The sequence below is a fragment of the Musca domestica genome, unplaced genomic scaffold (genome assembly GCF_030504385.1).
Source record: "Musca domestica strain aabys unplaced genomic scaffold, Musca_domestica.polishedcontigs.V.1.1 2, whole genome shotgun sequence".
Taxonomy (NCBI): domain Eukaryota; kingdom Metazoa; phylum Arthropoda; class Insecta; order Diptera; family Muscidae; genus Musca; species Musca domestica.
In genome coordinates this window covers 37,260,148-37,274,423 of record NW_026712249.1, presented here as the reverse complement: position 1 = coordinate 37,274,423, position 14,276 = coordinate 37,260,148, and the positions used below count along the sequence as shown (strand labels likewise).

The 14,276-nt window shown below is 32.9% G+C and overlaps 1 protein-coding gene across 10 annotated transcripts in view; it reads left to right on the top strand.

The window, feature by feature from the left end:
* Positions 1–325: 325 nt before the first annotated feature.
* LOC101897857 (neurobeachin) overlaps positions 326–14,276 on the top strand; it is a 236,395-nt gene continuing 222,444 nt past the window's right edge. For 5 of the 10 annotated variants that reach the window (XM_059122131.1, XM_059122136.1, XM_059122129.1 and 2 more), the window contains exon 1: positions 326–782. In XM_059122131.1, the coding sequence (XP_058978114.1) occupies positions 747–782 (36 nt within the window). In that variant the 5' untranslated portion in view covers positions 326–746. The remainder of the gene's footprint in view (positions 783–14,276) is intronic. The other 5 variants (XM_059122138.1, XM_059122132.1, XM_059122137.1 and 2 more) reach the window with 2 other exon arrangements.

Here is a 14,276-nt window from a genome sequence, read left to right as displayed (position 1 = left end):
CTCTGATTTTAATTATTCATCTATGTCTTCGTGTGTGTGTGTGTGCGTGTCACTGTTACCGTAACTGCATTTGGGAGAAATGTCTTTAGAGCCGCAAAAGGGGGGTTACTGTTAACGCATACCCACCCTCAAGTAAACACATATTTTATAACACGTTGGTATTAACCACCCTCCCTCTCTTGCTTTAACTCAACACTCTCTCCTCTCACACTGTGTTTAACAATGACCTCTCTTCCTCCTCATTCTCTACCACTCTCCATTCAACCATTTTGATATCATATTTTTTAAAGTGGTTGATAAATAACAACATTACCGTTTTTCTTTCTCCCTCTCTTCGCTTGCCTGGGTCCCATTGACGAGTGAACGCTGCCGGCTTTTTCTTTGTAAATTCTAACTTTAGTGAGTGTGTCGCGTTCTAGTTGGATTTTTGTGAAAAAAAATTGAAGAAGAAAAATAAAAAAAAACAAAACGGAAATAGAAAAAAATTATTTAGATTTATTATTAAAGTTTTGACAAACAAATTAAATTTACCGGTCATTCGGGAGTTTTATTTCTCAAAAAACGAAATGAGAAGAAAATGTGTGTAAAAGAATTGTGTTGTTTGTGTCATTTGTTTAAGGAATGCTGAAAAGTTGTAGCCATTCCATGGAAATTTTGTGATTTTAATCATTTTGTGCATTTAATTACAAAAATAAAAGAAAAATCTTGAATAACGACGTGGAATGTAAATTCAATTCAATTTCATCATGAAGGAGATAAATTCACAATATGTCATTGAAAAGGTAAAGTCTTGAGAAGAAGAAGAAAATGAAGGTAGTTCAGAAATTGTGCCACGAATTGTTTTTGTTGTTGTTGTCGTCGGTGTGTGTTGTGCTGATAAGATAAGGGGAAATAGACAGCAACAAAATAAACATAATTGTTAATACTTGCTTTAGATGAATTAATTCATTAATTTTTGGTATAAAAGTCTAGTCATTGTGAAGGAAAAATATTAGAATCTAAAAAAAACAAAATAAATATGAAAAAAAATAAAAATTATTTTTTGGAACCCCCCCAAAAAACAAAACCCACCCCCAAATTCGATTTTCTACAATACCAACAAAATATCCAATACCCTTACCTTCAATGCAAGACAATATCCCTCACTTTTTTCTTAAATTAGTATTCAAATCCAACTTCCATTCAAATATTTTCTACTTTTACAACTTTTTCTAATTGGTCTACAGATTTATATTTTATTTTACAAAAATCCGGAAAACACTCATCTGTAAACGATAAGAATTACATGTGCGTGCGTGCGTGTATGTATCTGCAATTTGTGTCTTCTCTTCCTGTCTGTCTGTCATTGTGTGCCTGACTGTCTCCTGTGCGGTTAGCTTCCTTTTTTGTAGACATTTAATGGTGGTTGTGTTGTGTGGTTTTTTATGTCGTTTTCTTTGCCCAGATTGTGTTATTTGTGTTCCCTCTAATATCCTTGGTTGCCAATAATCCTGGCGCCATCGAAGTTAATATCTATTTTTATGGTGATGTGATTCCTTTACGCTACGTTGTGTCTCCTTACGAGTTGTCAAGATTTTTATTACATGGCCCATGGTCAGAGCAGACAGACAATCGAAACAACAACTATTAGCCATGGACGGGCAGATAAAAGAGTCTTAGTTCTCTTATAAATTACATTTTATGTATAGGAGTTTTATGAAGATTTTATGATTATTGCCGGAGGTAGAGGCCAAAATGCAAGCACAATTTAAAGTTATGATTGTTTTGACCTACTGTGAACTGCAAGAGGTCTGCTATTATGGGAATATGCAGCCAAAGTGTGCAGCACTAAAACTCATAAAAACCTCTCAAAAACCATGCCCCCTGTTTAAAAAAAAAAAACACACCACCTTATCTGAGTTCAAAATCCGATAAGTACAATGCAGGGGGGATAGAAAACCTCCTCAGTAAAACTAACCAGACAATGACCCAGCAAAAATTTGAGAGTCACATAAACCATTAAACCGATGTTAAAGTTCGGATCCGGATGCAAAGCCAAAGGTTGTAAGTTCGAAACTCAGCGTCGGAAAACCTTATTATGTACGGTGACTTCCTAGCAAAAATGCCCTTACCAAATAATTGGTTTAGTAAGTAACTTTTTAATACTTGTAACATGGGCATATCGTAAGATGTAGGAACTTACCAAACTGACACCAAGAGCCAACAAAAAAAAATATTTATTTTTAAAACTCCACCGTTGATATTTTTTTAACTTCGCCGCGCTTCATACTTTGTTTTGATATCTTTTTGCCTGATGGTCGGCTTGAACTGGCGATCTTCTGATTGGTAGTCGGGCAAACCACTCGTTACAAACAATTATAATACCCTTAGTCATATGGCAACAGAGGTTTCATATCACAATGGTTTTAGACCTCTAGGTCTCTTTGAACCAAATCCGTTTCAAGACATTTGAAGTCGATCTAGCGATGTCCGTCAGTCTGTCTGTCTGTCTTGTGGTGCGCACGATGACTCTCGAAGGGAGTTTCCGATTTTGATCCAAACTTTGTACATTGCAATATTATAATCAAATTTAAATCGAGTACGTACATGGGCAATATCGGTCCAATTCTTCCGTTACCTCCGCCACAATAGTTCGAAATTGTCAAAAAATACTTTCCTGCACAGAAAGAGAAAGGGTAATCAGACTTAGTTCATTTCAATGTGTCCATCAACACAAGATCTGCTATAAAGATGATAGAGATCGGACCATTTCTCCACAAAAGGTCGAAATTTTCAAAAATAGCATTTTACTGCACAGAAAGAGAATGGATAATTCGATTTTGCTTCACCTTTCCAAATCCCAATATTTGCATAAGTGCTAGGTCAAGTGCGAAAATGGACAATATCGGTCCACTCCATCAATACCTTCCCCACAAAGGGTCAAAATTTTCAATAACTCACATAGGATCAAACTCATATAAAATGTGATATAGGAGTCCGATTGTCGTCAAATTTCACACATCCCAATATTTTTATAAACCCAAGACCTGGTGTGAAGATGCAATGCATCGGTCCACTCTTTCTGGTACCTCCCCCACAAAGTGTCAACATTTTGAACATCCATGCAGCTCGTGAAATGTGAAATTAACATCCGATTCCATTCAGATTTGGTACATCTCAATATTTCTAACAATACATGATCTGTTATAAAGATGGTAGAGATCGGATCATATCTTCTGGTACCTCTCTCACAAAAGGTCGAAATTTTCAAACAAATATTTTTTGACTGCACAGAAAGAGAAAGGAAAATCCGATTTCAAATTTCACACATCCGAACATTTTTGCTAACACAAAGTCTATTGTGATGATGATAGATATCTGCCAACCCCTTCCGGTACCTCACCCACAAAGGGTCACACTTTTCAATACATTTATCTATCATAATTTGCGAAACAAATCAGTGATTCTTTACAATTATCTATATCTAAATTTTTCGCTTAACCAGAAACCGGGCCGAACTTTGAATACCCTTTTCCATTTGGCACGAATTTGGAAATTTTCAAAAAAAAAAAATAATAAATAAAATTTCAAAATTCTGTTAAAATCTTAAAAACACCGAGTATAGCCGTCGTATTTTAGTCTAAACGAAGACGTGAACCTGTATTGGCAACTTTTGTCATCACAATATTCAAATACGAAATTTAAAAAAGATCCGGCGAGTAATGTAGCTAAAATCAACAAAATACCGAATATAGGGAGGTGCCGTTATATGCGGCCTATACGAAGACCTGGCATTGACATATTTCTAATACAAAATCTGAAACATTTTCGATGGATATTGTACCTAAAATTGTCAAAATACCGAATATAGGGAAGTAATGATTGTTACCGTTGTACCGGGCTATACGATATCGTGAGCCTGTATGTAGACATTTTTCTTCCAGGGGGTAAAGTACTCAGAAAGAACACCTTGTGTGGATTTTGAGACAATTCAATTGAAAAATTTGACTAAAATCATGAAAATACCGAATATCGGGAGATATCGTCATATGGGATAAATTCGATATCGTAGACCTATATCGATCTATACAGTTCTACTCCAGGGGGTAAAGTGCTCACAAAGAACTCCTTGCGTAGAATTTCAGACAATTCCATGGAAAAATGTGGCTATAATCATCAAAATATCGGCATCGTGGACCGATATAGCCCATCTTCGAACTTGACCTGCCCGCACACAAAAGAGTGATGTGTGCAAAATTTTAGCTTCTTATCTTAATTCGCTCTGACCCTAGCGTGATTACAGCAGACGGACAGTCTCAGAATTTTACACTGGTCAAGATAAAATTCTATGTCGATTTAGCGATGTCCGTCCGTCTATCCGTCTGTACGTCTGCCCTTCTGTGGAAATCACTCTAGCTTCCCAACGAAATGATGTAGGTTGATAACATTTTAGTCAAATGTATATTATGTCTGCAGGACTTTTGGTATTGTAAAATAGGCCAAAATTTTCTGTATTTTGGTGATTTAAGCGACATTATTCACCGAAATTGGTTCACATTTGGTATTTGAAGTTTGTAATGGATACTGCAGCCTATGATAGAGAATTGTCTCTGCAGGTCTACGTCCTCGTATAGCCCTCATATAACGGTACCTCCCGATATTCGGAATTTTGATGATATTAGCGACATTATTCATCGATTTTTTTTTTCAAGTTTCGCATTTGAATATTGTAATGGCTTATGACAAAAATTGCCTATACAGGTCCATTTCGTCGGATAGACCCTATTATACCGGCTACATTCGGTATCATTAAGATTTTAACAGAATTTTTAACGGATTTTATTTTTTTGAAAATTGTTAAAATCGTTCCGAATGGTGGAGTGTATTAAAATTTCAACCCGCTCGAACTTACAGCTTTTTTACTTGTTTTAATACCACTGTGTTTATGATACAGCAAAAGGATCATATCCTTTTTAATCACCAATACACACCTAATGAAAGTACATTTTCAACATTAGAACCCCATTAATAAACAGGTGGATTCAAGTACTTCATGATAATGACTTGAATATAAAATCCGCATGCAACACATTTGAGAATATTACAAACACAATTAACACCCACTCCAGTAATTTTGGAAAAAAAGCTTAGCCACCGAAACAATAATGATGACCATTACAAACACCAAACCGAGAGCACACAAAATGTTCATTAACAAAAAATTATTATTAAAACATTTTTGTATAAACCTTGAAAAAAAAAAAAAACAAGCGAAATTCCCATTGGTCATTGCCGGCGACCAGCAACATTTTATCATCGTGATATTTTCTGCACTTCATCAGTAGCAGATGGGGTTTCATACTGTGTGTTTCTTTTTTTTACAAAATCTCTCGGTACACTCAATATAGTGTAACCATGAAACCCCCGCCACTTACCCTTTGGCTGATGATGGGCCATTGGTATCATCTTTAGTGTCACCAGAGTGTGAATGCCATTAAAAACAAAATATCCTCTAAGTGTTGTTTTTGTTGGGCACAACTTGAGTGGGTTGGAAAAAGGGGTATGAAAGGTGGAGGGAGTGAGTGGGTGACACCACAAAATTTATGACATTCTTTGTTTTTTTTTTATTTTTGTTTTGTACAAGGATCCATGGTGTTATTTGGCGGCAACAATGATGTTATACCATAATTCTTACAACCCATTGGCATGCGACCTTTGAATTCTAGTCTAGTCATTCAATATAATTTGTGTATATTTTATAGCTCTTTTTGGATGGTCCAACCGACGACCATTATAATTTATTGCGAAGATATGAGAAGATACAGGGGTAAAAGGAAAATGTGATAGAAGCCCAGAAGGGGATTGGAGAGGAGCGAGCATATATCAGATGTCCATTGAATGGTATGAAATTTTGTGTCATCCACACCATAGTAAGGGAAATGTTATGGTCTGCAACGTTGGGTGAAGTCGTGAGACCAATTTTTCTGAATATCGTGAAGTGTTGGGTAATAAAAACACCTCAAAGACAATAGAGATTTTTTTCTTACCTCGGCAAAAATGGCGCCCAACGCTTCTGCTCACGTTACAGACGATATGTACCTTCCTATTGGCTATGATATTATTATTTTAATCATATCGAAAAAAGGACTTTGACATAAGGACTCTTATTGTCTTTTAGGTTATCGAAGGTCATATTTTTATTGAAATGATGGGGAAATTCGAACACTTCAAATGAAACAAAGAAAATTGTTAGTTTTTGAAGACGTTATGGAATTTTTACTCAAAGAGTGGCATAACTAAAAATTCGTTTTTTTCTGATTTAATAATTTTAAATTTTTGAAGAATCTTATTTTATTTTCCTAACAAAATTTCCTGTTGATATCTGTCGAACGCAACGCGTTACAGGTTTTTTATTTGTTTACATTCTACACCATAAAGCCTTAAAAATCTTTCAATTTGAAGTTCACCGAGGGGAATATCATAAAACTATTTCACAATGCACCCACATGAAACTTTTCCATCCAAAACTATTTCGTCTCTTCATTTATTTCGTCTCTACGTCTCCATTTGTAAACCTTAGAAACCAACATTTACCTCAATATAAAATTTTAGAATTTCTGCTCTATCACTTCACCCAATGTCAAATTTAGTAAATTTCAGTACATCCTCAAACAAAAACCTCAGACATCTATCCATCCCTGACATCAAGAGTTAAACAAAATTAGTACCATTTAGTACTTTTCGAACCAAAAAACCATCGCCAGATACAAACAGAAATTTCAGTATAAAAATTCGAGATTCCAGCTCCATGCATTCAGTGAATACGAAATTTTGCAACATTTAGTACTTTTCGTGTAATTTTAGAAAACTGTTCCAAACACATCCATATATAAATCCTAGGCAACAACAGATATCGAAATAAAATTCTTCACAGTTTTAGATCCATCCTTTTTAACCAAGACCAGATTTAGTACCGCTTAGTACTTTTCGTACAATTATAGTACACATATCCAAAACCAACTCCACATCTCAATCCCAGAGACCTCAATATTAAATTTCAGGATCCCACCTCTATCCTTTCAACCAATTCACAATTTAATACCACTTAGTACTTTTCGAACAATTACAGTACAAATTTCCAAAAGCAGCTCCATATCTTGACCACAGAATAGACTCCAACAGAGACATCTATATCAAATTTCCGGATTTCAGCTCTTTTACTTCAGCAAATACCAATGTTAGTACTATTTTGTGCTCTTAGTACACATTTCAAAACCCAACTCCATATCTCAAACCCACATAACAACAGAGAGCTCAATATCACCTTTCGGGATTCCAGCCCTATACCTTCAGCCAATATAAAATTTAGTACCTTTTAGTACTTTTTCTACAAATATACGTCGCATTTCCAAAACAATGCCAAATCTCAAAAACGGATGCCATTAATAATTAATATCAGTCAATACCAAATATAGTACCATTAAGTACTTGTCAAACAATTATAGTACACATTTCCAAAAAACATCTCATATGTCCAGGCTGCACATGAACAGAGACCCTAATTGATTTTGAGATTTCAAGCAGATCTGTTCATCCAATACCAAATTGTACCAAATTTAGTACCATTTAGTAATTTGCGGACCACAATTCCAAAACCACCATTTTATCACAAACCTAAGCTCAATACAGAATTCTTAAACTCCAGCTTAATCCGTTCACCCTAAACCAAACTCTTGCAAATTTAGTACAATTTAGTACAGTTCGCACACTTAGTACACATTTCCAAAACCCCCTTTTTCATTATTAAACATGATTTCCCACCTTGATTCTCATACTAAATTTCAAGTTTCTAGCTCTATGCGTTGACATAATACCAAATGCTACCATTTTAGTGCTTTTCGTAACTTTCTTTTCGTAGCTTTCTGAAAACCCTTTGGTACATCTATCCTGTAGTCAATCAGTAACTCTTGTTCTAAATTTCAGAATTCTAACTCAGTCCGTTTGTCCAATACAAAGAATTCAAATTTTTTGTACTTTTGGTACGAATTTCCAAATACCATATAGCACGACTGAGCATGGTGCAAAATTCTAAGATTCTACTTTCAGCCTATTCATCTGGGCGTTGATTCTAAGTCAGTCGGTTATTTCACTGGTCTTTTATATGTATAGATTATCGCTTATTCCGTCATATTATATCCTGTATTTTTACAACTTCGGGATTAACTCTAGTCGTACAAAATCAGTTTTTAAAATTATTTCAAAATTTCTCGAAGGTATTTTTACTCTGATATTCGATATCTTTGCTAACAATGTTTGGTGTGTTTAGGATTTTTGGTCGGCGACTAGTTAAATTCGTAATGATAACACTGTGTAATAAAAGAATAACAAATTAAGGTGAGAGTAAAAAGAGAGTGCGGTGAGAGTGAGGTAGAGAGTAAAAAAAAGTTGCTGAACGTGTTCAAAACTCTTGTGTGTGCGCTGCAACGAAGATAATTCCCAAGTAAATATTGCCACCACACAAACATGCTCGTGTCGCGTTACACCTGCATGGAAAGAACAAACAAATGCCGCCTCATGTCAACAACCACAACAAAAATTGTATTTCATACAAATGATATTGGTGCGATATATGTTGAGGAAATATTAGAAATATTTTATTTAAAGTCCCGAGAATTATTGACTACAAGTTGTTGATTTTAAGGTTTTTTAAATATTTTAGTTTTAAGCAAAGAAAAACAATATTCTGTTCCCCACTCCCACCTAAAAATTGTGGCTTCTCTGGGAAAACCCAAGCAAAAATAGTAAATTTTTAAAGATATTTTATTCCTAACCAATGGTCATAGGTTTTAAGGAAAATTGTATTCAAGGACCTGGTCAGACAAAAAAAAATTATTGAGTTTTATTGCAATTTTATTCTGGTCCCACAAAAACAAAAATTGTGGATTTTACAAACTTTCTCTTGAGACAATTTTATTCAAGGATATTTTTGTTTAAAAAAATTCAAGGAAAATTCAAAGACTTTCATCAAAATTTGTGAATTTCTCTTCTGAAAAATCGTAAATTTTTATTTTATTTATTTATTTTTTCACAATAGAGACAATTTTAAGATTTTTTTCTTCCTTCGGAAAAAATGACACCTACAGACGAATGTGCACTTTTGGCTATGATATCCATTATTCTTTTAATCATATCCTTTTTTTTTTGAAAAATGTTATTTAAAGTCCACCTGATTAAAAATTGTAGAGTTTATGGGCAAATTTGTTCATGTCCTCCTAATTAAATATAGGAGATTCTTAAAAATTTTTCATTAAAGCATCTCCTAACCAAGGACTTCCTCACCAAAAAATGTGGATTGTATTTTTTTTAGACATAGACTTGTTCAAGGCCCTCCTGAACATATTCGTTAAGGCTCTTCTAAACAATAATTTTTGAACATTTTGTTCAAGGGTTTCCTTACCGAAAGTCATGGTTAAGAAAAAATGATTATTTTAGTGATTTTTTTAAGTTATTCATGAAAATTTTATTCAAGGACCTCTGAGCCAAAAATCTTGGATTTTAAAGAAAAAACTTTCACAGTTCTCAATAACAAAAATTAGTGGAATTTTAAATAAAAATTGTATTTAGCTCCCTCCAAAATAAAAGTTGTGAAATTTTTAAGATTTCCTTTTATGAAATTTTTTTTCAAAGACCTCCCCCACACCAACAATCGTGGATTTTTAATTTAGATTTTGATGAAAGTTTATTTAAGGTATTCTTATGATAAATTTAGTCAGGAATAATCGTGGAAATTTTCGAAAATCTTTAAAACAACTTTTGAGCTACATTTCCGTTTTTTGTGTTTTTTTTCTAATTTTTGTTATACATTGTAAATTGTATTTTAATAATATAAAAAAAGCCTTATAAAAATTTATTCCCAAATTATCGATAGTCCTTCTTAAGCATTTCTTTAAAGCCACGGCAACGTCTTCGATTATCATTAAAAAATATTCTTTTAATATCCACAATAATTCCATCATAAAAAATCAACGATTAGAGCTTTGATAATCCTTAAAAAATACCCTTACAATTATACTTTTATATGTCCTTTATGGTCCTTGAAAATATAAATTACCACCATATCTAGTCCTTCACAAGTCTTTCCTATTTAAAGTTATCCAGCTTATCTTGAATTTGTCAAAAGAATTTTAGAAATTGATGGTTGTAGCCTTCATAGTCCTTCAAAATTCATGCACATATCCTTGCCACATCCCATTAAAATGTTACTTTCCGCGTTTAACAGCTGCAGAGTTAGGTGAAGAGCCTTCTCTAACTCAATATTGAAAATTTTTGTTTAAATTACTTAATTCTTCGTTTCTTGACAAAGAAATTTTCTTGGCCAACGGCATTTGTTACAAAGAATTCGGGTGATGATTAGCTCCACCACCAAATATATCCTTTCTTCACATGCTTTTAGTATAATTAAAGACATGTTCAAAGATATTTAGCCCTGGCAAAAATTAAGCAAAATATCTTGAATACCTGTTGACATTTTCTACGAAAACTAATTAAGTTATAGAAATTGGTATTTCAAGCCAAACATGCACATGTGGCATATTCCTGGAATCAAAAAAAAACGTCTCCGAATCCCCAAAGGCGCCACACAAGTGTATAGGAGACCAATTATAAAAAACAAAAACTTTCGCACACACACACAATAAATCATTTGATTAAGATTTACAAATAATTATAATCCGCCACAGGTTATGTGCCAAAGGTTATTTATTAGCCCAAATTAACAATAACATTTAACAAGCTTATATATAAACTTAAGTTAATTTCCCACACTAAATCACATTCGTGTATTTTAAGGATTGAAGAAGGAAAAATTTGATTTATCCCAGTAAGGATTTATTCACGTGTTTTTCGTTATGTTCACGCACATTAGCAACACGAACGAACGAACGTGTTTTGACCAATATAAATCAAAATACAATACTTTGTTGTTGCTCTTATTGTTGTTTTTGAAATTCCCCAAAAAAATAACAACTGTCGTTACGAAAATCTCACGTACATGGTTATAAACAACACGTGAAAGGTTAAGAATTCTTCAAACATAAATTTTCGTTGTAGGCTGCAAGCACGAACACGCAAAATATTCGCATAAACTTTGGAAAAAAAAAATATATATTTTTTTGGGCCTCCCCGATGAAATGGGGGGCCAAATGGTTGCAATAATTCATTTTAGAGACATTAAATTAAAATATGTGTGGCCATGCAGCGGCATTAACATGTGTTACATTATAGATGAAGAAATGGTGATGTATATAATGGAACACTGCATGAAATCAAGGACATGTTCGCTGAATATAAAAAGAACGATTATGAACAATTGTTATAATGCATAATAATTTTGAAATCAGTTTCGTGATTTTTGGGAAATTCAAGTTTGTACCATTAATAGTCATGGAAAATATTCCTTAAAAATACATTCTTATTTTTGATAGTTCTTTAATAAATTGAATTTAATTCTTTAAAAAAAATATATTAATATTCTTATTCATTTTACTATTTATTTACTGAAAATAGGTCTCAACCCATCTCCGTAATAATAAATAAAAAAAGAATAAATTTAACTAAAATTGTGGCCAAGATGTTCTTCAAAAATATCCCTAAAATGATAATTCAAAAGAGGGTTTTTGGAAATAATAAAAAATTTTCGTTGTTGCAAAATGGTCAGGCTTAATCCCTTTATTGTTGTTTTTATAAAAACAACGTTTGTTTATTAGTGGAGAACGATGGTAATTTTTACCAGGGGAAAAGGCAGGGAATACCTAGGTTTCGGAAAAAGTCACCAATCCTCATCAGTTACCTTGTTTTGCCGAACAAACAAGCCAACACTGTTCTATAAAAAATTTTCTTAAAAACTTGACGGTTCTTGACTAGGAGGACCGCGAATAAAATTGTCATTCCTCTTGATTTTATCGATTTTTCGATAGGAAGCTTTGAATATTTTCTTAAAAATGCACAATTTTAGTGTGAATGTCATGGAATATATATTTTTCAAAAGGAAAAGTAATTTTAGAAAAACTTTAAATCGTCTTTAAAAACCATGTTTTTGGCTTAAAAAAATAAAAAAATTGCCAGTAGTTGGCAATTTTTTCCACTTTTGACTAGGAGGTCATTCCGAAAAGCCTTAAATCGTCTTTAAAAACTATGTTTTCGGCTTCCGCAAATAAAATTAAAAAGTAAATAAATAAATCCCAAAAAATTTTAAATATTGACAGTAATTGGTAAGGAGATCCTTTCTTTAAAATCCACTAATGATTAGTAGGTCATTCAATATAATTTTCATTAAAAAATATGAAATTTCTGCTATTTGTGTTAGGAGGTCCTTGAATAAATTGTCATAAAAATTCTTTAAATTTCGCGGATTTTTAACCATATTTTTAAAAAGGACCACAAGATTCCGACGTTGTCTTGTGAAAATTTTTGACCAAAATATTTCGTGTTTTTTAATTAGCAATTTTCCTGAAACATTAAATACCAATAATGCACGGATTTCGAAAAATCTCAATCCGAACATTTCCAAAAGTGTAGAAAAGGCCTATACAGGGTGAGGTAAAAAAACTACAACAAAGTCAAACGCCATAATTTTTACATTTTTTTTTTTTGAATTTTATTTAATGAAAGCAAAAAATGACGGAAATAGTATCAAATTTTAGATTAAGTTTAGATATGTTCGAATTGTTCACCTTTGGCACGAAGTATGGCCTGCAAACGGCCAATGAAACCGTCACACGCTGCCCGAATGTTGATCTGCGGTATTTTGGCCCATTCTCGGCGAAGTGTTTGCTTGAGGTAATCGACACTTTGGTATTTATTAGTGCCAAGCTTGCTTTCTAAACTCTCCAGACACAATAGTCCAACGGATTTGGTATCCGGAGATTTTGGTGGCCATTGTGCGCTGGAAATGAAGCGATGGTGCTGAGTCCTGTAAGAATGGCCAAGATCTGCGGTCAAAATGTTTGTGTGCCCAAGGCTTTAATACACCCTCCAGAAAATTTTCGCGATAATATTCGGTATTTATTCTAATGCCACGTTCGATTAATGCTAGCGGAGAGCGACCATCGGCTGTTATGGCGGCCCACACCATCACCATGGCCGGCGCTTGAGTTCTGGTGGCCAACCGAAGGGGCACATTTTCAGTTGACTCCTTTGGGAAGTAAACACGATCATTTTGTTTGTTTACAAACTGCTGAACAACAAATGTTTTCTCATCGAAGAAAACCAAATTCGGCAGTTTATCACTTTTGGCCAAGCGAAGCAACTCTTTAGTTGCACTTTTTGAAATTTCAATGGATTTACCCCGAGCTCATGTTTCAATAATTCCGAGTGGAATATTGCAATATGTTCAGCTTACTGGAATAATTTTGTGGCTTAGAAAAGACAGCAGTCTGAATTTGGTTGCAGTTCTTTCATCTCACCCTGTATGGTTTATTGCCGGGAGGTCATTGAGTCAAGTTTTTTTTTTTAAAAAAACTATAATTTTAGCTTAAGAAGCCCTTTTTAAAATACTCCCGTAGAGTCACGATTTTGGCTAGAATTTTCTAGAAGATATTTGTTTAAAAATCCCTGATTTCCTGAGAGTGTTTGTAGTTATATTCTTTATAAATAGAATTTATAAAAAAATTAGGATCATAGCTCCGATAATCTTTTGATTTACCTTATCATTTTCTCCTGGTCAAAATCCTTTGCATCATCAAATATTGAATTTGACTTAAAATTTGTCAAAAATTAAAATTTGTTTGTGTTAATAATTACAATATAGTAAAGAGATTTATGTAGATGTGGGTTTTTCTAATAAATAAACATACATACTTTGTTTAACATTTCAACATTTTCTTTGTAACTGCCCCATATTTAAAGAATTTAGAATTATGTTCTTCAAAAAGACACTGCATAAGGAAGATGGCCTTATAAATATTTTAAATGGATATATTGTAAATTGGAAATATGTCGCAAGTTTTATAAAAATTTGCACACAATGTAGAAATCAGCTATTATCTGAATTTAACTTTTAAATCCCAATTAGTATTTTCAAACAATGTCTAAAAAAAAAAAAAAAAAAATAATAATAATAATAATAATAATAATAATAATAATAATATAATAATAAGATTATGGATATAATAATAATAATAAGAATAATAAATAATAATATAATAATAAATAATAATAATATAATAATATATAATAAGAATAATATAAATAGAATATAATAATATAATATAGTAATAATAATATATAATAATATATAA